General features: G+C 28.1%; 1 protein-coding gene across 1 annotated transcript; it reads right to left on the bottom strand.

Moving 5' to 3' along the window:
• Positions 1 to 5,644: 5,644 nt before the first annotated feature.
• On the bottom strand, positions 5,645 to 8,577 carry LOC123193406 (GATA transcription factor 8-like). Its single transcript, XM_044606385.1, has 3 exons — positions 8,357 to 8,577; positions 7,361 to 7,645; positions 5,645 to 6,874 (listed from the first exon to the last, which is right to left on the bottom strand). The coding sequence occupies exons 2-3, from the start codon at positions 7,586 to 7,588 to the stop codon at positions 6,077 to 6,079; spliced, it is 1,026 nt and encodes a 341-aa protein (XP_044462320.1). The 5' UTR covers positions 7,589 to 7,645; positions 8,357 to 8,577; the 3' UTR covers positions 5,645 to 6,076.
• Positions 8,578 to 18,605: the final 10,028 nt, after the last annotated feature.

The following is an 18,605-nucleotide window of genomic DNA, read 5'->3' as shown; positions in this document are numbered from 1 at the left end:
AACTAATAATTTTTTCTCAAAAATTAAAATTTGAAAAATCACATTTTTTCTTGTTAGGTTTTATATTTTTCAACAAGTTTCTCTAATCATTTTTTCTTTTGACGATCTTATCTCTGTTAAACGACTATTTATCCCTTCTTCGTTTTCTCCAGAGTTTTTATCTCTAACTTTGGAGTCTTTGTCAAATATGAAAGTTATTTATTATGGATGTGACAATTTTTCTGTTAAGAAAATGACTTAGAATTTAAAAAGCACAAAATAAGTTGGGGGGTGATAATTAAGAGTGGCTTTAAGTGATTGTCCACAAATGAAATTTGCCGACACATGGATGGGTGGCCTTTTGCTCATAATGCATTGTTTGTTCATTAGTACCAACTTAACATTTTGTCTCAAACAAAAAGTAAATTTACCCGTCACTGAAAGCTCTGTCTGTCTTTGATTTAATCGCAACCGTTGGCTACTGACAAACCAACAAATCACGCTAAATTGACAGTTAGAAGACAACTCTGTCACGACCACTCCAATCAAATCGTCCACGTGTCATGAATCATCTGTTTTTGTTCCTTTTGAGTCTACCCGCTCTGAGATTAAAATTATAGGATGTGACGTGTAGCATCTACCCCTCGGCCCCACTTCGAATCTCTGTCTTTACCCTTGGATTTTTATATTCGTTTCTTTTTACAAATACTCTTAGGATAATTAATTATAATTTTTGAAAAAATATACATATTTTAGAAGAAATAAAGATTAATACAGTAATATATTTTTTATTATTTATATTATTTTGATTAATTTATAAATAATAAAAATTATGACATTTTTTATTATTAAGGATAAAATGATAAGATAATATAAGAAATTATTTAATTATTTTTTCTATATTAAGTATTAAAAGATTATCAAAGTAGTATAGATTTTATTATATTTTTATTTTTATTTATTAATTTTTTTAAAGTAAAAATAATCTCATTTTTAATTAATATAACAAATAATATAAAAATATTTTAGAATAATTAAATTTAAAGATATTTAAGTAAAATAATATACTAATATTATTTTATTACCTCTAATTAAATACAATAATTATTTATATTTATATATTTTTATTAAATATAGTAATAATTTATTATCGGTAATCTTTAAACAAATCTATCTTTAAGATAATCTTTTAATTTTAAGTAATAAAACATTTCTCAAACACAACACTCTCTTATTGAATATGTTGATTGGATTCAAAAATATTTTTATTATTCTATTAATCTATTTTCTATTAATTATGTTGTATTATTTAGTTTATTAAATAATAAAATTATTCAATTATGTAATAAAAATAGTTTTATTATATATGAAATTAAAGATTTCCTTTGTTTTTCATTAGGATTAGATTAAAGTCAAGTTAAGTTTGAGTTTACCTTGATTTGCATATAATTGAGTTTGAACTTGAGCTTAGGCTTATCAAGCTCACTTCAAATAAATTCAAACTTAGCTCATTTCAAGCTCGAGTTTGGTTCAAGCTCAAATTTTTAACTAGTTCATTAAAATAACATCGTTTTAATACATATTGATCAAAACGACGTTATTTTATATCAAAATTTTTACTTAGCAAGATTGACGAGCTAAATACTCTAAAGCTCAAGCTCGAAAATTTTGAAGTTGTAGGCTCGAGCTTGCTTGAGATTAACTCATTTCAGGCTCGTTCGAGTCTATTTCAAATGAGTTTTGTTTGAATTTAACCCTATTTTATATTATAGTAGAGACTATCTAATATTTTGGGTATAGAAGAGTTATTATTTTTTCATTTATCATCATTATTATTTATTAAATTAAAAAATTAAATCATAATGGTGGATCATATATAATTGTTCTATTGTATTACGATAAGAGTTGATTCCATAGAAAATTGTTCTCACTATGTCAATTCAACGTCAAATTCTAAAAATATACTTGCAATTAGTAAATTATTTTTTAATTTTATGATATAATAAAACTATACGTGTTCATTTTAAGTATACAAATAGGTACACACTTATATGTATCATTATATAATTGAATGATTTTGAATTAAAAATAAATAATATTTAATCACGTGATAATACATATAAATATATATTTATTTACATGCTCAAAATAGATACGTATAATATTGTCATTTTTCATAACTATCACATGACATCAAATTTGATCCCATACTCTTCCAAATACCATATCACTATTACTCCTTACCATTTCTTTCTTGGCCAAAAGACTTATTCCTATTCAATGTTTAGTTTATTATCAAATTGATATATGTAACTTTTCAAAAATCTAAATACTTACATGTTATTCAATTTTTATTAACGTTTTATATTAGTTATTAGGGTAAAAAAGTCATTTCATCAGTAATATTAAAAAATATATAATTTATCCTATTTTCTCTTTTAAATTTTGAAAACTGATAATTTCACCCATGAGTCTCAACTTTTCCAGTTTTGAAAAGCAACTTTCCCTCTCCATATTTAGGATTTTTTTTCTTCCCTATACAATCACCGTCTCTGTCTTTGTCGACTGTCTCTTCCTACCTTAAACCTTCAGTGGTCGTCTTTTTTTGTTAGCATACAAAGATAAATCATTTTCGTCTCTTTGTTCATCTTCGTTGATGAAGAGAGATGAGAACAATTTGTCTCTCTCTATTGACAAAGAGATGAAGAGGAATTGTTTTCGTCAATGAAGATGAAAACAATTCATCTTCGACTTTGTGCAACGACAGAGAGAGATAGCTAGTGATGATTTAAGGTGGAAAAAGATAATCATCGAATACGAAGATGGTGAGCAAAGAGAGAATAAAAAAAACACCTTTGGGATGGAGGAGAAAAATCGCTTTTCAAAAATAGAAAAGTTGATGTGAGGGTGAAATTTCAAAACCTTGGAAAAAATAGGATAAAATTATATATTTTTTAATATTATTAATAAAATGATCTTTTTACTCTTACAATTAATAGAAAACTTGAGTTGGAATAAGTCTTTTGGCCTTCCCTTTATTAATTTATCTCTTTAAAACTCAAATGCCAAGATTATAAAAAAATTTACTGAATTTTGAAAATCTACATCACTGTTACCTCTTAATAAAATATTATTTAACTTTCACATTTCATTTATTAAAAAATATCATTTATCCTCTCTCTAGACATAATTTCGCCTAATAAAATTATATTTTGTCCCTAAATTCCTTTACCTAAAAAATTGTATTTGACCCCTTTTATCAAAATCACATATATATGAATGATTTGTCCATTTCAATGTCAAATATCTCATTAAAGAAAAAAAAATCCAGCCTTTCTAAATCATTTTTTCATCAAACGGTGCATCAATTTTAAATAAAAAACATTGCATGTATCAACAAAAATTAACTAACCAATAATTTAATTGAAAGAGTAACACATAAAATAAACCATTAACATTGAAAACAAGCACACAAAAAAATCTAAAATAAAAAATAAATAAATAAACACTTGGGACTAATTTTTAAACCCATTATGTTAAAAAAAAAAAAACCCCTTGACAAAGAATATTCTTGGTTGAAAATTCTATCTTTGACAGTTTTCAGTTTGAATATGAGTTAACTTCAATCAAAATCTATTTTATATATTAGAGTAAAAGACCAATCATATTCAAATGGTCATATTCATATAAACACATGGTGTTGGCTAAAATAACCCCCTAAAATAAGGTTAATTCTCACTTAATTACCCATTTTCAAATCAATAAAATTATTCGTATCTATTTTGAGTATACAAATAAGTATACAATTATGTGTATTATTATATGATTGAGTGATTTTGAATTAAAGATAAAATAATATTTAATTATATAATAACATATATAAATATATATTTATTTGTGTATTTAAAACAGACACCTGGGATATTGTTCTTTTCAAATATGCATGACATAAAGTTTGGTAATTCAAAACATTGATGATTATGGACCCAATGAAATGAACTGACAGAATAAAGGCCCATGAGGAAAGTGTAAGAGAAATTATGATAACTAGTTTTGCCAGAGCCACGGCATTTAATCAAACAATATCATCAATTTGTCCATTTATTTTTTCCTACCCACCAGACCAGACACACAATTATGAAACCACCCCATCTGTCACCATTTCTGGTCAATTTATACCTAATTAATCCCCCTTGTTTTTAGCCTCAAATTTTACATGACAGCCAGTACCTCCCTTTTTTCCACAGAAAATTAAAACCAGGGACAGATGATAATAAAAATTGAATCAATAAAGACGAGTGGTTTGTGATTTGGGTATTTAATTTGCAATAGCTTCATTCAATTTGGGTCGGTTGAGAGCAATATTATATATATTTATTTTGAATATATAAATAAATATATATATTTATATGTATTATTATATAATTAATTATTAATTTATATTTAATTCATATCTATCTAATCATATAAGAAAAAATGTTAAATATATATCTATTTGTATATTTAAAATAAATATGTATAATTTGGTTGGTTGGTTTATACACTGAAATAATTTTAATTCAATACACCTTTATTGTGTAAGGTATAATTTAATTTATGTATATGGGTTTGGCGGAATATAAAACAAAAGGAGAGACCGGAGGAGGAGGAGGAGGCCGAAAGGGTAATAGTTTAAATGGAACATGTGTTGAAGTTCAACACAAATACAGGCGGAGGCTGCTGGCATCCCTCTCCATCTGCTCCTGGTGTGGTGGCCACACTTGGTCAACTTCTGAAGCCCTCATGGGCTTGGTGGGAGGCGAAGGTTAAAACTTTCATTCTCATTTTACATTTTAATTGAATTTTTTTAAGGAATATATTATCACCGACATCAAGATTAGCAAAATTGATAGAGTATAAGAATTTTCAAGGAAAAAGCTTGAGTTTGAACTTTTATTACACCTATGAAACTTTAACTCACTTGATACAGTGGTTATAGATCTAATTACTATACTTCATATACAAATGGGTTTTTGAAAACGTGAATACGGATATATACTTTTAATTTAGACATGAATTACGTCTGACTATAATATTAAACATAATTATTTGTAAAGAATAATGTTATATACATCTAATTTGGAGTATCAAGTACTCAAATGATATATAATCATGTCATTAAATTTTATTTTTTCTTTAATTCATCTTGGGTGTTCAATCATATATTCAAAATTGAATATACATAGGTTTTTCGAGCTGCAAATCCACTTTTAGAACCTGAAATGAATTGGATCCAACTGAATCAAATTTGAATTGAATGGGTTTTAAATATTTAATCCAATGCTAGGGAGGGGAATGGGATGCTGTTTACCGTCTCTATCTATCAATACAGCGTGTATAACCTAACATAAAGCATGCCTTCAAAAGAAAATTATAACCAAAGATTAAAGCAGCAATCAGATTTAACATAATAATGAAAACTGATATGATGCTCCATTACACTCGTCATTATTAAGATTGACGATCAAGTTAAAATAATTCCCTTGATTTCATTTGGTCCGATTGACAAGTTTGGCCAACTCCCTACCCATCATCAACCCCACCAACCAATTGTCCAGGACCCATTTCCCTTCTTTAATTCTATGAAACCAAAATCTTTCATGGGGTTTATAAGGTGTAACCAATATAACAAACTTCTCAAATTGCATTACTCATGATCTCAGAAATTTCTACTAACAAATGAACTGCAAAAAGAATTCCCAGTGAAAAGGAAGAACAACAAAAAGAATACAAGAAAAAAATAAAGGGAAGCACAATAACTCAACATCTAAGGGGACCTCAAGGGCCTAACTCAAATCACTAAGTCTAAACTCTACTACCCTTAAATCTTCCTTTCTCTATGTTTCAGTTCTCTCATTACAATCCTTCTCTTCTCTTCTCTTCTCTTCCCTTCTACTAGCTAAAATATTGGTCATCTACGGCTTCCTAATTCCCCCCATTTCATCCCTGTACAAAATCAAATGAAAGAAGAAATGAAATAACAGTAAGCAAATAGCATATTAAGACCAGAATAAGTGAGGGAAGTCGAAGAGGAATATTGCCCTCTGTATCATTTCCCTCAAATGTACTCCAGTGCAAGGTTATTGTTATTTGGAATCAACTCTGGAGAATTGGTTATCATTTTCTCCATTCCACCAATTGCAGGCTTCTGGTCACCCTTGCTTCTCATTTCAAGAACCTTCTTGTGTGAATTGGAGTGCAAGGATGGAACAAAGGTTGGGCTAGCGGCAGGCCTGTATTCAGGGAAGAGCCTCCCTGATTTGTAACGAACACCACACGCATTGCAAAGGGTTTTTGGCCCCAACGGTCCTGCCCTCCATTGCGGTGTCTTTGTTATCTCACAATGCATGCATTTCCTAACTGCTTGAGTTGAATGGTTTTGATTGTTCTCAGTAGAATCTTGGGGATCTGTCAATTTGATCTTCTTTCTCTTCTTATGCTCAGAGTTAAATTGCTTTGGTATCTTGATCACAAGGCGAGACTCGGCAAAATTCTCAGAATCGGATGGTATCTTAGGGGCAACAAAGGGCTGGTGCGCCTCAGTGACTGAAGAAGTCGGTGAGATAAGTTGAACAGGAGGGCGAGGATTAAAAGTTGCAGGGCGAGGACGCTTGCTGCGAGCACGTCCATGTCTTCCTGGGGCAAGTGTTTCGGGGCTGCTCAACACAGTTTTCTCTCCTGAGCAGGAGCTACTACTCTCCAGAACAGAAACTGGACTCGACGTCCGGAACTGACTAAGGGATGACTCATCCTTATTAATGGAGGATGAAACCTGTTTATTAATTGTAAGGCTTCCACCAGAGAAGGAATCCTCAACAAAGTTTGAAAGCCATTCAAGTTGAACAATGTCTTCATACTGCAAGAACAATTAACAAAATTGAATCAGATTAAAGGTCCCAAATTTTAATAAATTACAACATTAATATATATAATCATGATTATTATTATTAAGTGTATAGAATTAAATTGGGTGGTTGAACAAATTCCAATTACATGACATAGAAAACATGAAGCAAAATCAAGACATCAATTTTTTTGCCTACTATATGACCGACTAACTTTTAAGTAGTAACGTGGGCAACCACGTGACTTGAAATGAAAAAAAACAATTCTATTTGCCAAATAATTCATCGCATGTGGCTTCCACTCAAAGGCCGACACTAAAGATCTCAAATTACCTAAATACCCTTATCTCAAAATTCAATTTTAAAAAAAAAATATATCTACATGCCATAAACAGTTTTTTTAATATGTCACAAAAAAGGCTGTTCTACGTGGCAACTAAGAGATACAGCATAGAACGTCATGACGAACGCATCCAACGGTTGAGAATTGAACTTACTGGAACGGAGAGCTCAGCGGAGAGGTCTGTCGTGGAGCTGTTGTTTGAGAAAACCGAGTCGGAAGCGGGCAATGAGTCGGACTGAGTTGGCCAGAGACTAGGGAACGACTTAGAATCGACAGCAGCTAACCCAGCATCGATATCTTCATTAGAGAAATCAAGGAAGTCGTCAATGTGGTCAAAGAAGCTCCCGCAGTCTATCTCATCCATGAAGTTTGGTCCAATCATGATTTCTTTTTTTTTTTCTTTTCCCTCTTTCTTTGTTACTTGTACGAAGAAATTTTCCTGAGAAATTGATAGGAAGTGAGAAAAGAAGAAAAGTTGTAAATAATAGGAGTTAACAGTCGGCAATGCTTGTGAAATATGAATACAGAAATAAAATAGCGAAAGTCAGGAGAGCGCATTAGCCGTGTGGCGCATGTTAGCACAATGCAATCATATAATGTACGTTAAAGTGTGAATATCATTTATTATGATTTTTTTTTCGTTTCCCGAAAAAGTAGAAATAAATTACTGTAATTTATAATTCAGTTTTGAACATTTTGGAGGTATTTGAAAAGGTGAATGCAGGCCCACAAAAAAATCAATTTCTTTTAAATTCGGGTACGCAAATTGAGGTGAAATGTAAATAAAAAGTGACAGTAGGATTCGGCGTACAATAGCAAAGGATAGTCCCAGATAGCTCATATTCACGGAAACTGCAAATTGGCCAATTTTCAAAGGCCAATTAAGTTCCATAATGGAATAATATACGCAAATTGAGGAAAATTAAAAAAAAAAAAAAGATAATACAAGCTGAATTGTGAAAAAAAACAAATTAATTAAAAAAATATGAAGTTTGCAGGAACAAAAAGGAAATTGAAAAGCAAAAATCAACAAATTGGTTTGAAATTTGAAGGATAAACGAAGAATTGGAAGAAGAGTAGAGTTGAAATAGAAGAAAAGAAATGTAATCTGAAAATCTGAATCCATGTTGCAGAGACAATTGATACAAACCTTGACGAAGGAAGATGGAGGAGGAGAAATGTTGTTGGCGTTGTAGTAGTAGTAGTGAAAGCTGTTGGTGTTTTTGAAGAGAAGTGAAATGAAACGACAAAAGAGGAGAGGAGGCTAAAAAGGAATGGAATTAAAGAGAGAAAATGCCATAGAAGAGATGGAGGTGGTGGTGGTGGTGTTATGGTGTGTGTGTGTGGTAGGTGAACCTATTCCTTCGCTGCTAGCTGTCTTTTACTATCCCTTCACTGTCTTGATGTTGAAGTTTGCCCTTTCTCTCTCTCTTTTCCTTTGATTACTCGCCCGGCCCCATTCTGCCCCCACCGTTTTTATTTCTCACCGCCGATCAAATTATTTTTTTTAATAAAATAAAAAATTGCTAAAATTCTCGATTCCGCGTATTTTATACGCGTATCTGAATACTAGTGGTACAGCGTTACCATCGGCTGTAAACGTGTAAAAAAGTCAAAAGCAAAACGCTGCTTCACATTACTGATACCTTGCCTTCATAATTAAGATTCTGCTTGTTTTCAAATATCATTGATATACTTTAACCTTATCCTCTCCGCATTTAAATTTGATTATTTTTGTTTTTATCTGCTTGGAATCAACGGTGAATACGAATCGAATCAAACTAAAATGACCCTAAACTCAAATAAAAAATAGTTTGATTTAAGTTTAGTTTAAATTTGTCAAATAAACATTAAAGATTGTTTAAGTTTTATTCGAATAAAACTAGTTTAATTGAAATTTATAGTTTAAATTTATTACACAGATATATGGTTCGGATCCATAGTTCGAATTTATAACTTATTAACTAAATGATTTCATTTAATAATTATTTAATATAATTTGAATTAAGTCATAAGTTAAATTTAAATCGAATCAAATTATCTATCTATCTTATAAATCAAATCGAATTAAACTCTCTATAACTAAAATTTGTCTCTGTTTTAAAATAAGTCAAATTTTTTCACTTAAACTAAACTTATATTTAAAATAGACTAATTTAAATTAAACCGAACTAATTTTTAAATCTAAATTAATTTGAAAAATTAACTTGATTTGGGTTTACTCATAAATAGAATCAAGTTAAGCATTTAACTTTTTCTCTCTATTTTTTACAGTGGTAGAAGAGCGCAACAGAGTGAAAAAGTAATTGTAATTGTAGCCACTCAATTGATCATTGATTAATCAATTTGTTGATAATAAGCAGAAGGGCCCCACTTAACTTTTCTTAATGGTTACAATTTTAAATTTTTACTGCATACAATCTTCACTTTGTGGTTAAAATCTAAAAGTTTTTGCTTTTTGGGTCACTACAAATAATTGTTGGTGGGTCATTTTCCCAATCATAAAATCACTATCCCCACTTTGCCAAACAGACTAAAAGATTAATTCCCGCAATTTGTTTAAATTTACCAAATTATTTTGATTATAAATTAAACTATAAAAAAACCTCACGCATGCAGTTTTGAATATAAAATTAATTATTTAAATAATATATTATTATGTAATTAAATATTAATTTATATTTAATTTAAATTTACTCAATTATATAACAAATTATCTTAGTATCAAATTATGTATAAAACAAATTTCAATAGATAATTTGAATAGCAAAAGAAAAAGTTTAAAAAATAAGAGAGTATGAATTCAAATTTCTTCTAAAAATATATTAAAATCAAACTCGTGATTTATCTAATTCAATAGTTGTGAGGTTAATCACTAAATTTAAAATTTGTTCTGTTTGATATAGTTTGTTAGGTTTCAATATAATACTCTAAAATGTATAGGGTTTCTCGTCCGCAAAAGGTTAAAAAATGGTTTTAAAAGTTGACAAAAGTGATTGCAATTGCATACCAGAACGATGTTCGGTCTTAGCCTATAAAAAATTTCATGAGTTCCCTCACATTTCTTTCAAACTAACTTAAATCTTACTCTTTGTATCAATTCCTTCTAAAATACTTATAAATGGGTTATGGGTTTCATGAAAACTTTTCTTTTTATATTTATTGCTTGGGTTGTACACTTTGAATCACTTCTTAAAAAATCCTTTGAAAAAGTTATTATTTGGGGAAAACCCAATTGTGTGCTAGGGTAATGTTTACTATTATGGGGTTGTGGGAACTTTTAGAAATTCGATTTCATTCAATTAGTAATCCGAGTCCAAAGTTTGGTAGTTTTCAATAATTTACTGATGTGAAAACAATTTCAATAGAGTAATACTATGTGTATTTATTTTTTATGCATAATTTATATATACATATATGATATATCATTATATGATTGAGTATTATTTTATTTTTAATTCAAAATTATTCAATCACATAGTGATACATTATCCGTGTATACGAATTATATATCAAAAGTAGATACACATAATTTTATTGATTTTGATATTTGTAAACTCAATAATTTTTAAAATTAATGCAATTTATAAATATTATGATGAAACAAACAAACATATTATTATGATTTCTTAAAATTTCTTTCCTTCAAAGTTAAGTGGATGAAAGGTGTTGTGTCTATCATGGTTGAACAGACACCTTATTATATAAAATAAATAAATAAATAAATAACAGCCTAAAATATGTGGAAACCATGTTATATAGTAAAAAGAGTGAACAACTAGCACCGACACATTTCCAAATAAATAAGGTCACAATTCTCTTTTCTTTTTTCTTTTTTTTTTTTTATATATAAATTAAATTTAAAAGTTGAACCTTCAAAATAAACCGTACATATCATAAATATAACATCTTTCAATCAAGAATATTATGTGTTCAGGGATCATAGGGGGTCATAGTCAATAAATCTTAATCAATATTTGATTATTGATTATAATAAGATGAAATTTGTGGCTGACGGGCATGGAGCAAGTGTCGGTGAAGGAATGTCACATGGGTATGCGCCCTATTTGGGCAAACATGACATAGAATTATAATTTGTTTAAGAATGTCACTGTAGCTCAATCGTGCCAAATTTCTCGTATTTTAATTAGAGTATGGTGTTGGGTAATTTGAGTATCATATATCAATTGGATTTGATATTTTAAATAAAAATAGTATTATGTGTATTCATTTAAAATATACAATTATATACTCGTTTATATATATCATTGTATAAATAAATATTATTTTATTTTTAATTTAAAATTAATCAATTAATCATAAGATGATATATATAAATATATATTTATTAATATATTTGAAATAAATATATATAATTTTATTGTTAAAAATATTTATTTGCCTGGTTGGTCTCTCGCTGTCTTCAAACTAAACACTGATTTACATGTTGGTTGTCACGTACATTATGAGGTTGATGAAAGAAATGACATTGTAACCTTCGTTTCTTTAATTCCATTTTTACCCTTGCTTGTTTAGTTTTATTACATATTAATTGCGTGGTAACTAAATCGTGTCTGCTTTTAATACTTGTCTAAAATAAGAAACATGCTGTTGCAATTTTGAAATGCTCTTTCTAGAAACCATTTTTTGAAAATAAATTTGATTTTTTTTTTTTAAATCATGAAAGAAATTATTTCAAAGATGTTTGAATAAAGAAGAATCACTCTGAAACATGGAAAAGTTGACCATTTTGATACCTCTAAATTGTTTATATTATTGGTTGGGCATTATGGTAATTTCGATGTGATGCTGACGTGGCGGAGCCCTGCGTAATAAGCGGAGAAGACTGGCATGTGCATCGTGCGTGCGGGCAAGTAGGAGAACGAAGCCCATGTTCAAAGCGGGGCCTACTGATGCACGTTCAAAAACGTGGCGGGAATTGATTCACCGTGTTAGCGTGGAGCCCACGCCAGAGAATCATAACCTGCTCAGGTCCAGCTAAGTACCGTCATGTGACGAACAGCACGAAACGTGGGGCCATAGTCACGTGACTTTTGTCTCGGGATTCACTGATGATTACGCTATTTACTTTTTCCCAGTTTGGACTAATCATCCACCGACACGTAAGCATCGCTGACTTTTGGATGAGGAAAGTGTCCCGCAGGAATTGTTTTTACTGCCTTCTCATCTTGCCGCCCACCGTGATGAGGAAAAATATCTACGGTCAGATTATGCAAAGTGGGGCTGACTAGTGTACATCTGTGAGAGTTATGTGGGGCCAGAGCGCGTAGGGAGATTAGTCCAAATATGAGTCCACAATGGAGGAGAATTAGAATGATCCGTTGGCCTTTGATTATGCTTTGCCATTGACAGTGATTGGAATGTGAATATTCAATTTTTTTTTCCCATAATGGCATGCGAAATATATAATTGAGTATATATATATTTTTGGTAGTTAAATAGTATATTATATTATATATTAAAATTTTTATTTTTTATATTATATATTATGTATTATATCATATTTTATAATATAATTTTTAAAAAATAAAAAAATAAAATACTCTAATTAACATATCACCAATTTAAAAAATATCATAAATATTTTTAAAAATTTAAAAATTTTTATATACATCTCCATTATATTATTATTTTTTTTAAAAGTATATTGATCTATATGATAATATGTATCATATAATATATCCGTTATATCATATAATATATCCACTATATCATATTAATTTAATACATCTCATAATACATATTATTTTATATATGTAATATATCATATAATAGGATATTGATAACTATATATAACTATATCATTATATAATTGGAAATTTTTATTTTTTATTTTTAATAATTTAATAATTTAATTATATAATAATAATAATAATTATTATTATTATTATTATTATATATTAAAAAATATATACATATAATTTTAATAATTTTTTTTTATAGTATCATAGTAAGTGTAACTCTTGATTATACGTTATTTTCAAGTAATTAAGATATATGAATGGTTGTAATAATTTGTTCAAATTATAATATTAAGTTATTTGTTAATTAAAAGAAAAAGAAAGAAAAATAAAGATATAATATACCTTTGAAGGGAAATATACAATTGAAGCAATTATTTCTCACAAAATTGAAATATTATTTTTAAATGCAATGGAAAGTTTGGGTGAAGTGCTTAGTGAGCCACAACACCTTAACCGCCACAAATAATAAAAAACATTTATTTCTTTTAAAATTGAATATATATATATGCAATGAGAAGTGTGGGTAAGTACTCAGTGAGTCAGAACGCCCGAACCCCCCATAAGTAACACAGAGCAACTCCAAAACAAAACACTTAAATATTTGGTTCGGTATAACTAAAGCGATAAATTAATAAATTAATCGATTCAGATGAATTAACACATTTTTATTGATGAGAAAGTCTATCAGAGAGATAATAATTTGGTAGATAGAGTTTAATCGGTCGAAAATGTCGTCGCATTAGAGATAATAGTCAAAGAAAAAAAAAAACCTAAATTTCAGGTTTTAGAGAAGAAATATTATTTTTCAAATTTTAAAAATTTTAAGTAGAGGTAAAGTTGTTATTTTTAAAATTTAGGATAAAAAATATAAAGTATGATATATTTTTTAATAATATTATTAAAATGATAATTTAATCCTCAATTCTAACAAAAAAAAATTAATTTTTGGGTAAACTTTTAAATTTTAAAAAATTAGTGGGTGTGTCTTTATTGATGTCTCATATTATTTTCCGCACATAGCCTAGCCTAAAACAAAATGGTCTATTTATAGGGAAAAGTTCTCTTAGATATCAATTAGAAAATCAGTCTGGAACAAATAATTTTTTAAGGAAAAACCCCAACCAAATTTGGCCCAAAAAAACAAATATATATGAGACAAAATTCAAGTATAATCTCAACAATACAGAGAAAGAAACTTAATCTTTGAGAGGCATAAGGCATCTTCAAAAAATAATCAAGTAAAATTACAATTTATACCCTTTTTTATTTTATAAAATTTTAAAATTTTTATTATAAATATATAACTTATAAATTTTGATTTGTAGATTAAGTTTTTTTTTTTTAACGAGCGACTTCACTCAAATTGAACTATCACATTGGGTTAAAACCAATTATATTGAACAAAATAAATTCTGAATCCAATAAACGACCTTATAACAACTGAATTAAGTAAATTAAAATTAAAATTTTAATATATTATAAAATCTCCTTTTTCAGTGCTGAACCAGGTTTCCAATAAAAGTTTGTTGATTAAATATGGAGTTTCAAAAAAATAAATAATCAAGATGAAAATTTTTATTTTTAAATGCAAGGCTTCATTGTTACTCAACTTAATTATTTATTGAACTACATTGAATATCGCAAGAAGGAGAAATACTTGTAAGTCACTAACAGGGCATTTAAGTCACCTGCCCCTCCTACTTAATTAACCTAAATCGACACTCTGGTCCCACACCCCCAAACCGAACCAAGCAAATTATGCGTATTCTTGTTCAGTAACCTCTCAATCTAGGCATTCTAATTCCCTCGTGTACTTGCTCTTTCGCACAAGCAGCTGCACCACCCTGCACAAGCCCAAAAAACCTACGTCATGAACTTAAGATATTTCAGTGTCTACATAAGCGAAATAGTGAATAACGTTCTTCCACCCCATGTTGGCAGAGGATTCATTTAATGTCGGTTTATCGGTCGAATGACAATGATAAAAATGATAAATTATTTTTGTTTTTTTATTAGATAAAAATGATTTATTTTTATTTAACGAAACTTTTATGGTTGGAAGATCAATAATAGAAGAAAGTCGTGATAGGAAGGCTTGTTGATAATGGGAACTTTCTTCGATCACGAAAGCAAGAAAAAAAAACTTAGGAAGAAAGTAAAATTTTTTAAACTTAATTTTTGAAAAAAATTGTTATTTTTTTAAATTAAAAAAAGAAAATAATATAAATTTTTAAGGTTTTAGGATTTATTGATAAAATGATGATTTTATTTTTATATCTAATAAAAATTAGTTCATAAATGAGTGTTTAAATTTGTAATCTCTCACAACTATGTGTTTGTTTTTGTATTAAAATTCGAGTAAAAAATAGACTTTTGATTGAAAATAAAATAACACTTTTTACTAAACAAAACATAGTTAACACTACTAGCACCAACACATTTCCATCACTATCTCTGGCATCAACATCGTTGCCAACCTCCATAATTATAACTCTTAAAAAAAATTAAAAAAAAAAATTCAACCACTATCACTTGAATCGTGAGTAGTATTATTATGATACTACTATTAATGTCATCACTTTCATTATCAGTACCACTTACGAGGACAACAATAAAATATAATAAAAAATTATTTTAAATTGTAAATAAAAACTCAATCATACTTTCTTTGTGTTTAATAATTTTAATGAATCTTTTAATTAACGTCTTCTAATCACGGTTGCTTATGTCACTTTTTACGAGTTCAACATAAAGAGCCTTCAATTATTTTTTATTCTTAATTTTTATTTATTTATTTTCTTGAGTATTTGATGATTGCCGTTGTAAAGTCACAAGGATCGATGTTGAATTTTTTTATTTTCATCTTTATTTATTTATTTTGCTCAAAGGACGATTTTGTTTGATTTTAAGTATTGTGAAATTTTAATTTATTATTATTATTATTATTTTTTGTGATTTAGGAATACTCACCCTGTGGTTTAAATTATTACGATGGATAGGGTTTAAGGGGTTTTTTTTTTTGACGGTATCAGTTATTAATTAATAATAAAATTATATATATTTATTTTAAATATATAAATATATATAATTATGTGATTAAATAATTTTAAATTAAAAATAAAATAATATATAATCATATAATAATATATTATATATATAAATGTGTATATATTTATGTATTTAAAATAAATATGTATAGTATTACTCTTTAAATAATATAATTATAGTTATCAATATTATATTCTATTGATATTTATTTTATAGTACAATATAATATATATAAAAAATAATATATATCATAAAATATATTAAATTAATAAAATAAAATATAATAAATATATCTTATAATATGAGATATGTTTTATGATATATATTATTGATATAAATTAAAATATTTTTAAAAAATAATGTAATAAAAATATAGATATATATATAGTGATATTAATTATATTTTTTATTATTTTATTTTTTAAAAATGATACTATGTAATATTATATTTAATATAAAAAATTAAAATTTTAATATATAGAAAGAAATATAATAATTTACGTTTATTATCGAGTCAAAAGTTCAGTTCTAAGTAAAAATTTGTTGTCCAGTAGAATTAACGGATGAGATTTGTTTTCAGCCAAGTAAGCGCGACAAAATGTATTTCACTAAAAAAAGAAAAAGAAAAAAAATGTTAACCGGGAATAAATCTGGCGTGTCGGTGCCGACACTATGCTGCACCGACAGAGTTACCGAATGTAACAGGTGTAATGTAAAGGGCTAACACTGAATTGATTTACCGGCTACGGAAGGTAACCCAACCCAGACTCCCAAAAAGGCGCAGTATATAAAGCAGCGTCGGTGCGTTAATTTCTTACTCTTCTTAATTGTCTCACTCCGCAGAACGGTTTTACGTTACCACCTCCCTGCATTATCAACCGTTGACATTAATTATTGGATTAACATACAATTAAACACATGATTAATAATTCAACGGTAATATTATGTACGAAGATGCAAAATTAGACTTTTGAAAAGAATTTGAAATTAATTTATATGATTAAATAATTTTAAATTAAAGATAAATTAATATTTAATTATATGATTTAATATTATATATAAAATAATATATAAATATAATAATGTTATTTTAAAATATATAAATGTTTACTGTAAAAATACCGAATAGAAATAGTTTTACTATTAAAATACCTTATTTAAATGGAAAGTTCTACTGGGGAGGGAGTGGTTTGTTCATGTTAATTATTTATTTAATAAATAGATAAGGGATTTAAATTTTATTTAAATAATCTAATGTGCACTAATTCTTCATTCTCACGACATGCTGTCAGGTAACATGCTTGCTGTATCGTAGAGAAGCAGCATGTGATGGTGCCACGTGGCCTTTTTATATTTAACGAATAATATCGTGACGATGGTTTGGAGTTTGACCCACCCGTCAGAAGCGCGGGGAAGGGACAAGACAATGAAAATGGGCCTAAACGCTGTTTCCCACCCAAGGTTTGCTGAAATAAACTTTCCACCCTTTAAGTTTTAAAAGTTAGATTTTCATCCATCATTTATTTCCGTTAGTGAATGCAATTAAGTGAAAGAGTGAAAGAACCATAATGTATAAATTTTTCTATTCCATTTTCTTTTTCAAAATGATGGATGTTTAATTGGTGAATTGTAATATTTGAAAATATTAGAGGTGTTAATGAAAACTTTTAAGTGTTTTTTACAACTCAAAAAGTTGGGAGTGTTTTTTAAATTTATAGAATTTTAATATGTTCTCAATAGTTTCAAAATGATAATTATATTCCAAACAAAAGAATAAAACACAATATTTTAATATTAAATTGATAAAGATATATTAATAATTTGATTTTAATTAAATTTTATAGCTTTGAAATTTAAATGAGAAGGTAAAATAGTTAGTTATTTTTAGAAATCTAAATAGAATTTATTAACATAAATAGATAATAGATGAAAAATTCATTGTTTTAAACTTACAAGAAAAATGATATCTCAAACCTTTGGTGGGAAATAGTTATTTGGCCATGAAAGCGATGGTACATTACATGTGAGATTAGTTAAACAAAATAAAATATTTGAGTATAATTAATTAATATAATACAAAGTCCTTGAAAATGAAATTATTTATTGCAGTAAGGCCACGTGACATGTGGGTGCCTCAATCATTGGTCACAACGCGACGATGAGAATTCAATTTATGGGAAATGATGGAATGACGAATTTGGGCATGGAATGCATGAATTTGGATGTGTTTTGGGATGGTATAGTGGGAATGTTTCCCTCATGGAGAATGGCATCCCACGCTTCTTTAAGGCAATTGCTGGAAGCAAGCGATGCCAGTGTCAAATGAAACGAACACCGACATGTCGTTCCCTTTTAATTAAATTTTTGGCTTATATTTGGGAAAGCAGTTCCATTTTCTAAATTTATTTACCACCGCAGAAGGCCCAATGTTAAGCCCATGAATGGTCCAATCCAACTATAGAAAATGCATTTTAAAGAATGTTATTATCATAATTTTTTTTTCATAATCGAAGATTATATCTGTATTTATTAAATAAATAAATCTGAAATATAGTGATCGGATTCAAAACTATTTATTAGATAAGA

This window comes from Mangifera indica, chromosome 12 (genome assembly GCF_011075055.1).
Source record: "Mangifera indica cultivar Alphonso chromosome 12, CATAS_Mindica_2.1, whole genome shotgun sequence".
Taxonomy (NCBI): Eukaryota; Viridiplantae; Streptophyta; class Magnoliopsida; order Sapindales; family Anacardiaceae; genus Mangifera; species Mangifera indica.
This window is presented reverse-complemented; position numbering and strand designations above follow the sequence as displayed.

What these genes read in the sequence shown, in the direction of transcription:
- LOC123193406 (XM_044606385.1), bottom strand. Translation starts at nt 7,588, where the DNA reads ATGATTGGACCAAACTTCATGGATGAGATAGACTGCGGGAGCTTCTTT. An exon ending in CCGCTGAGCTCTCCGTTCCA is followed by an intron (nt 6,875 to 7,360) that starts GTAAGTTCAATT and finishes TTGTTCTTGCAG; the next exon opens with TATGAAGACATTGTTCAACT.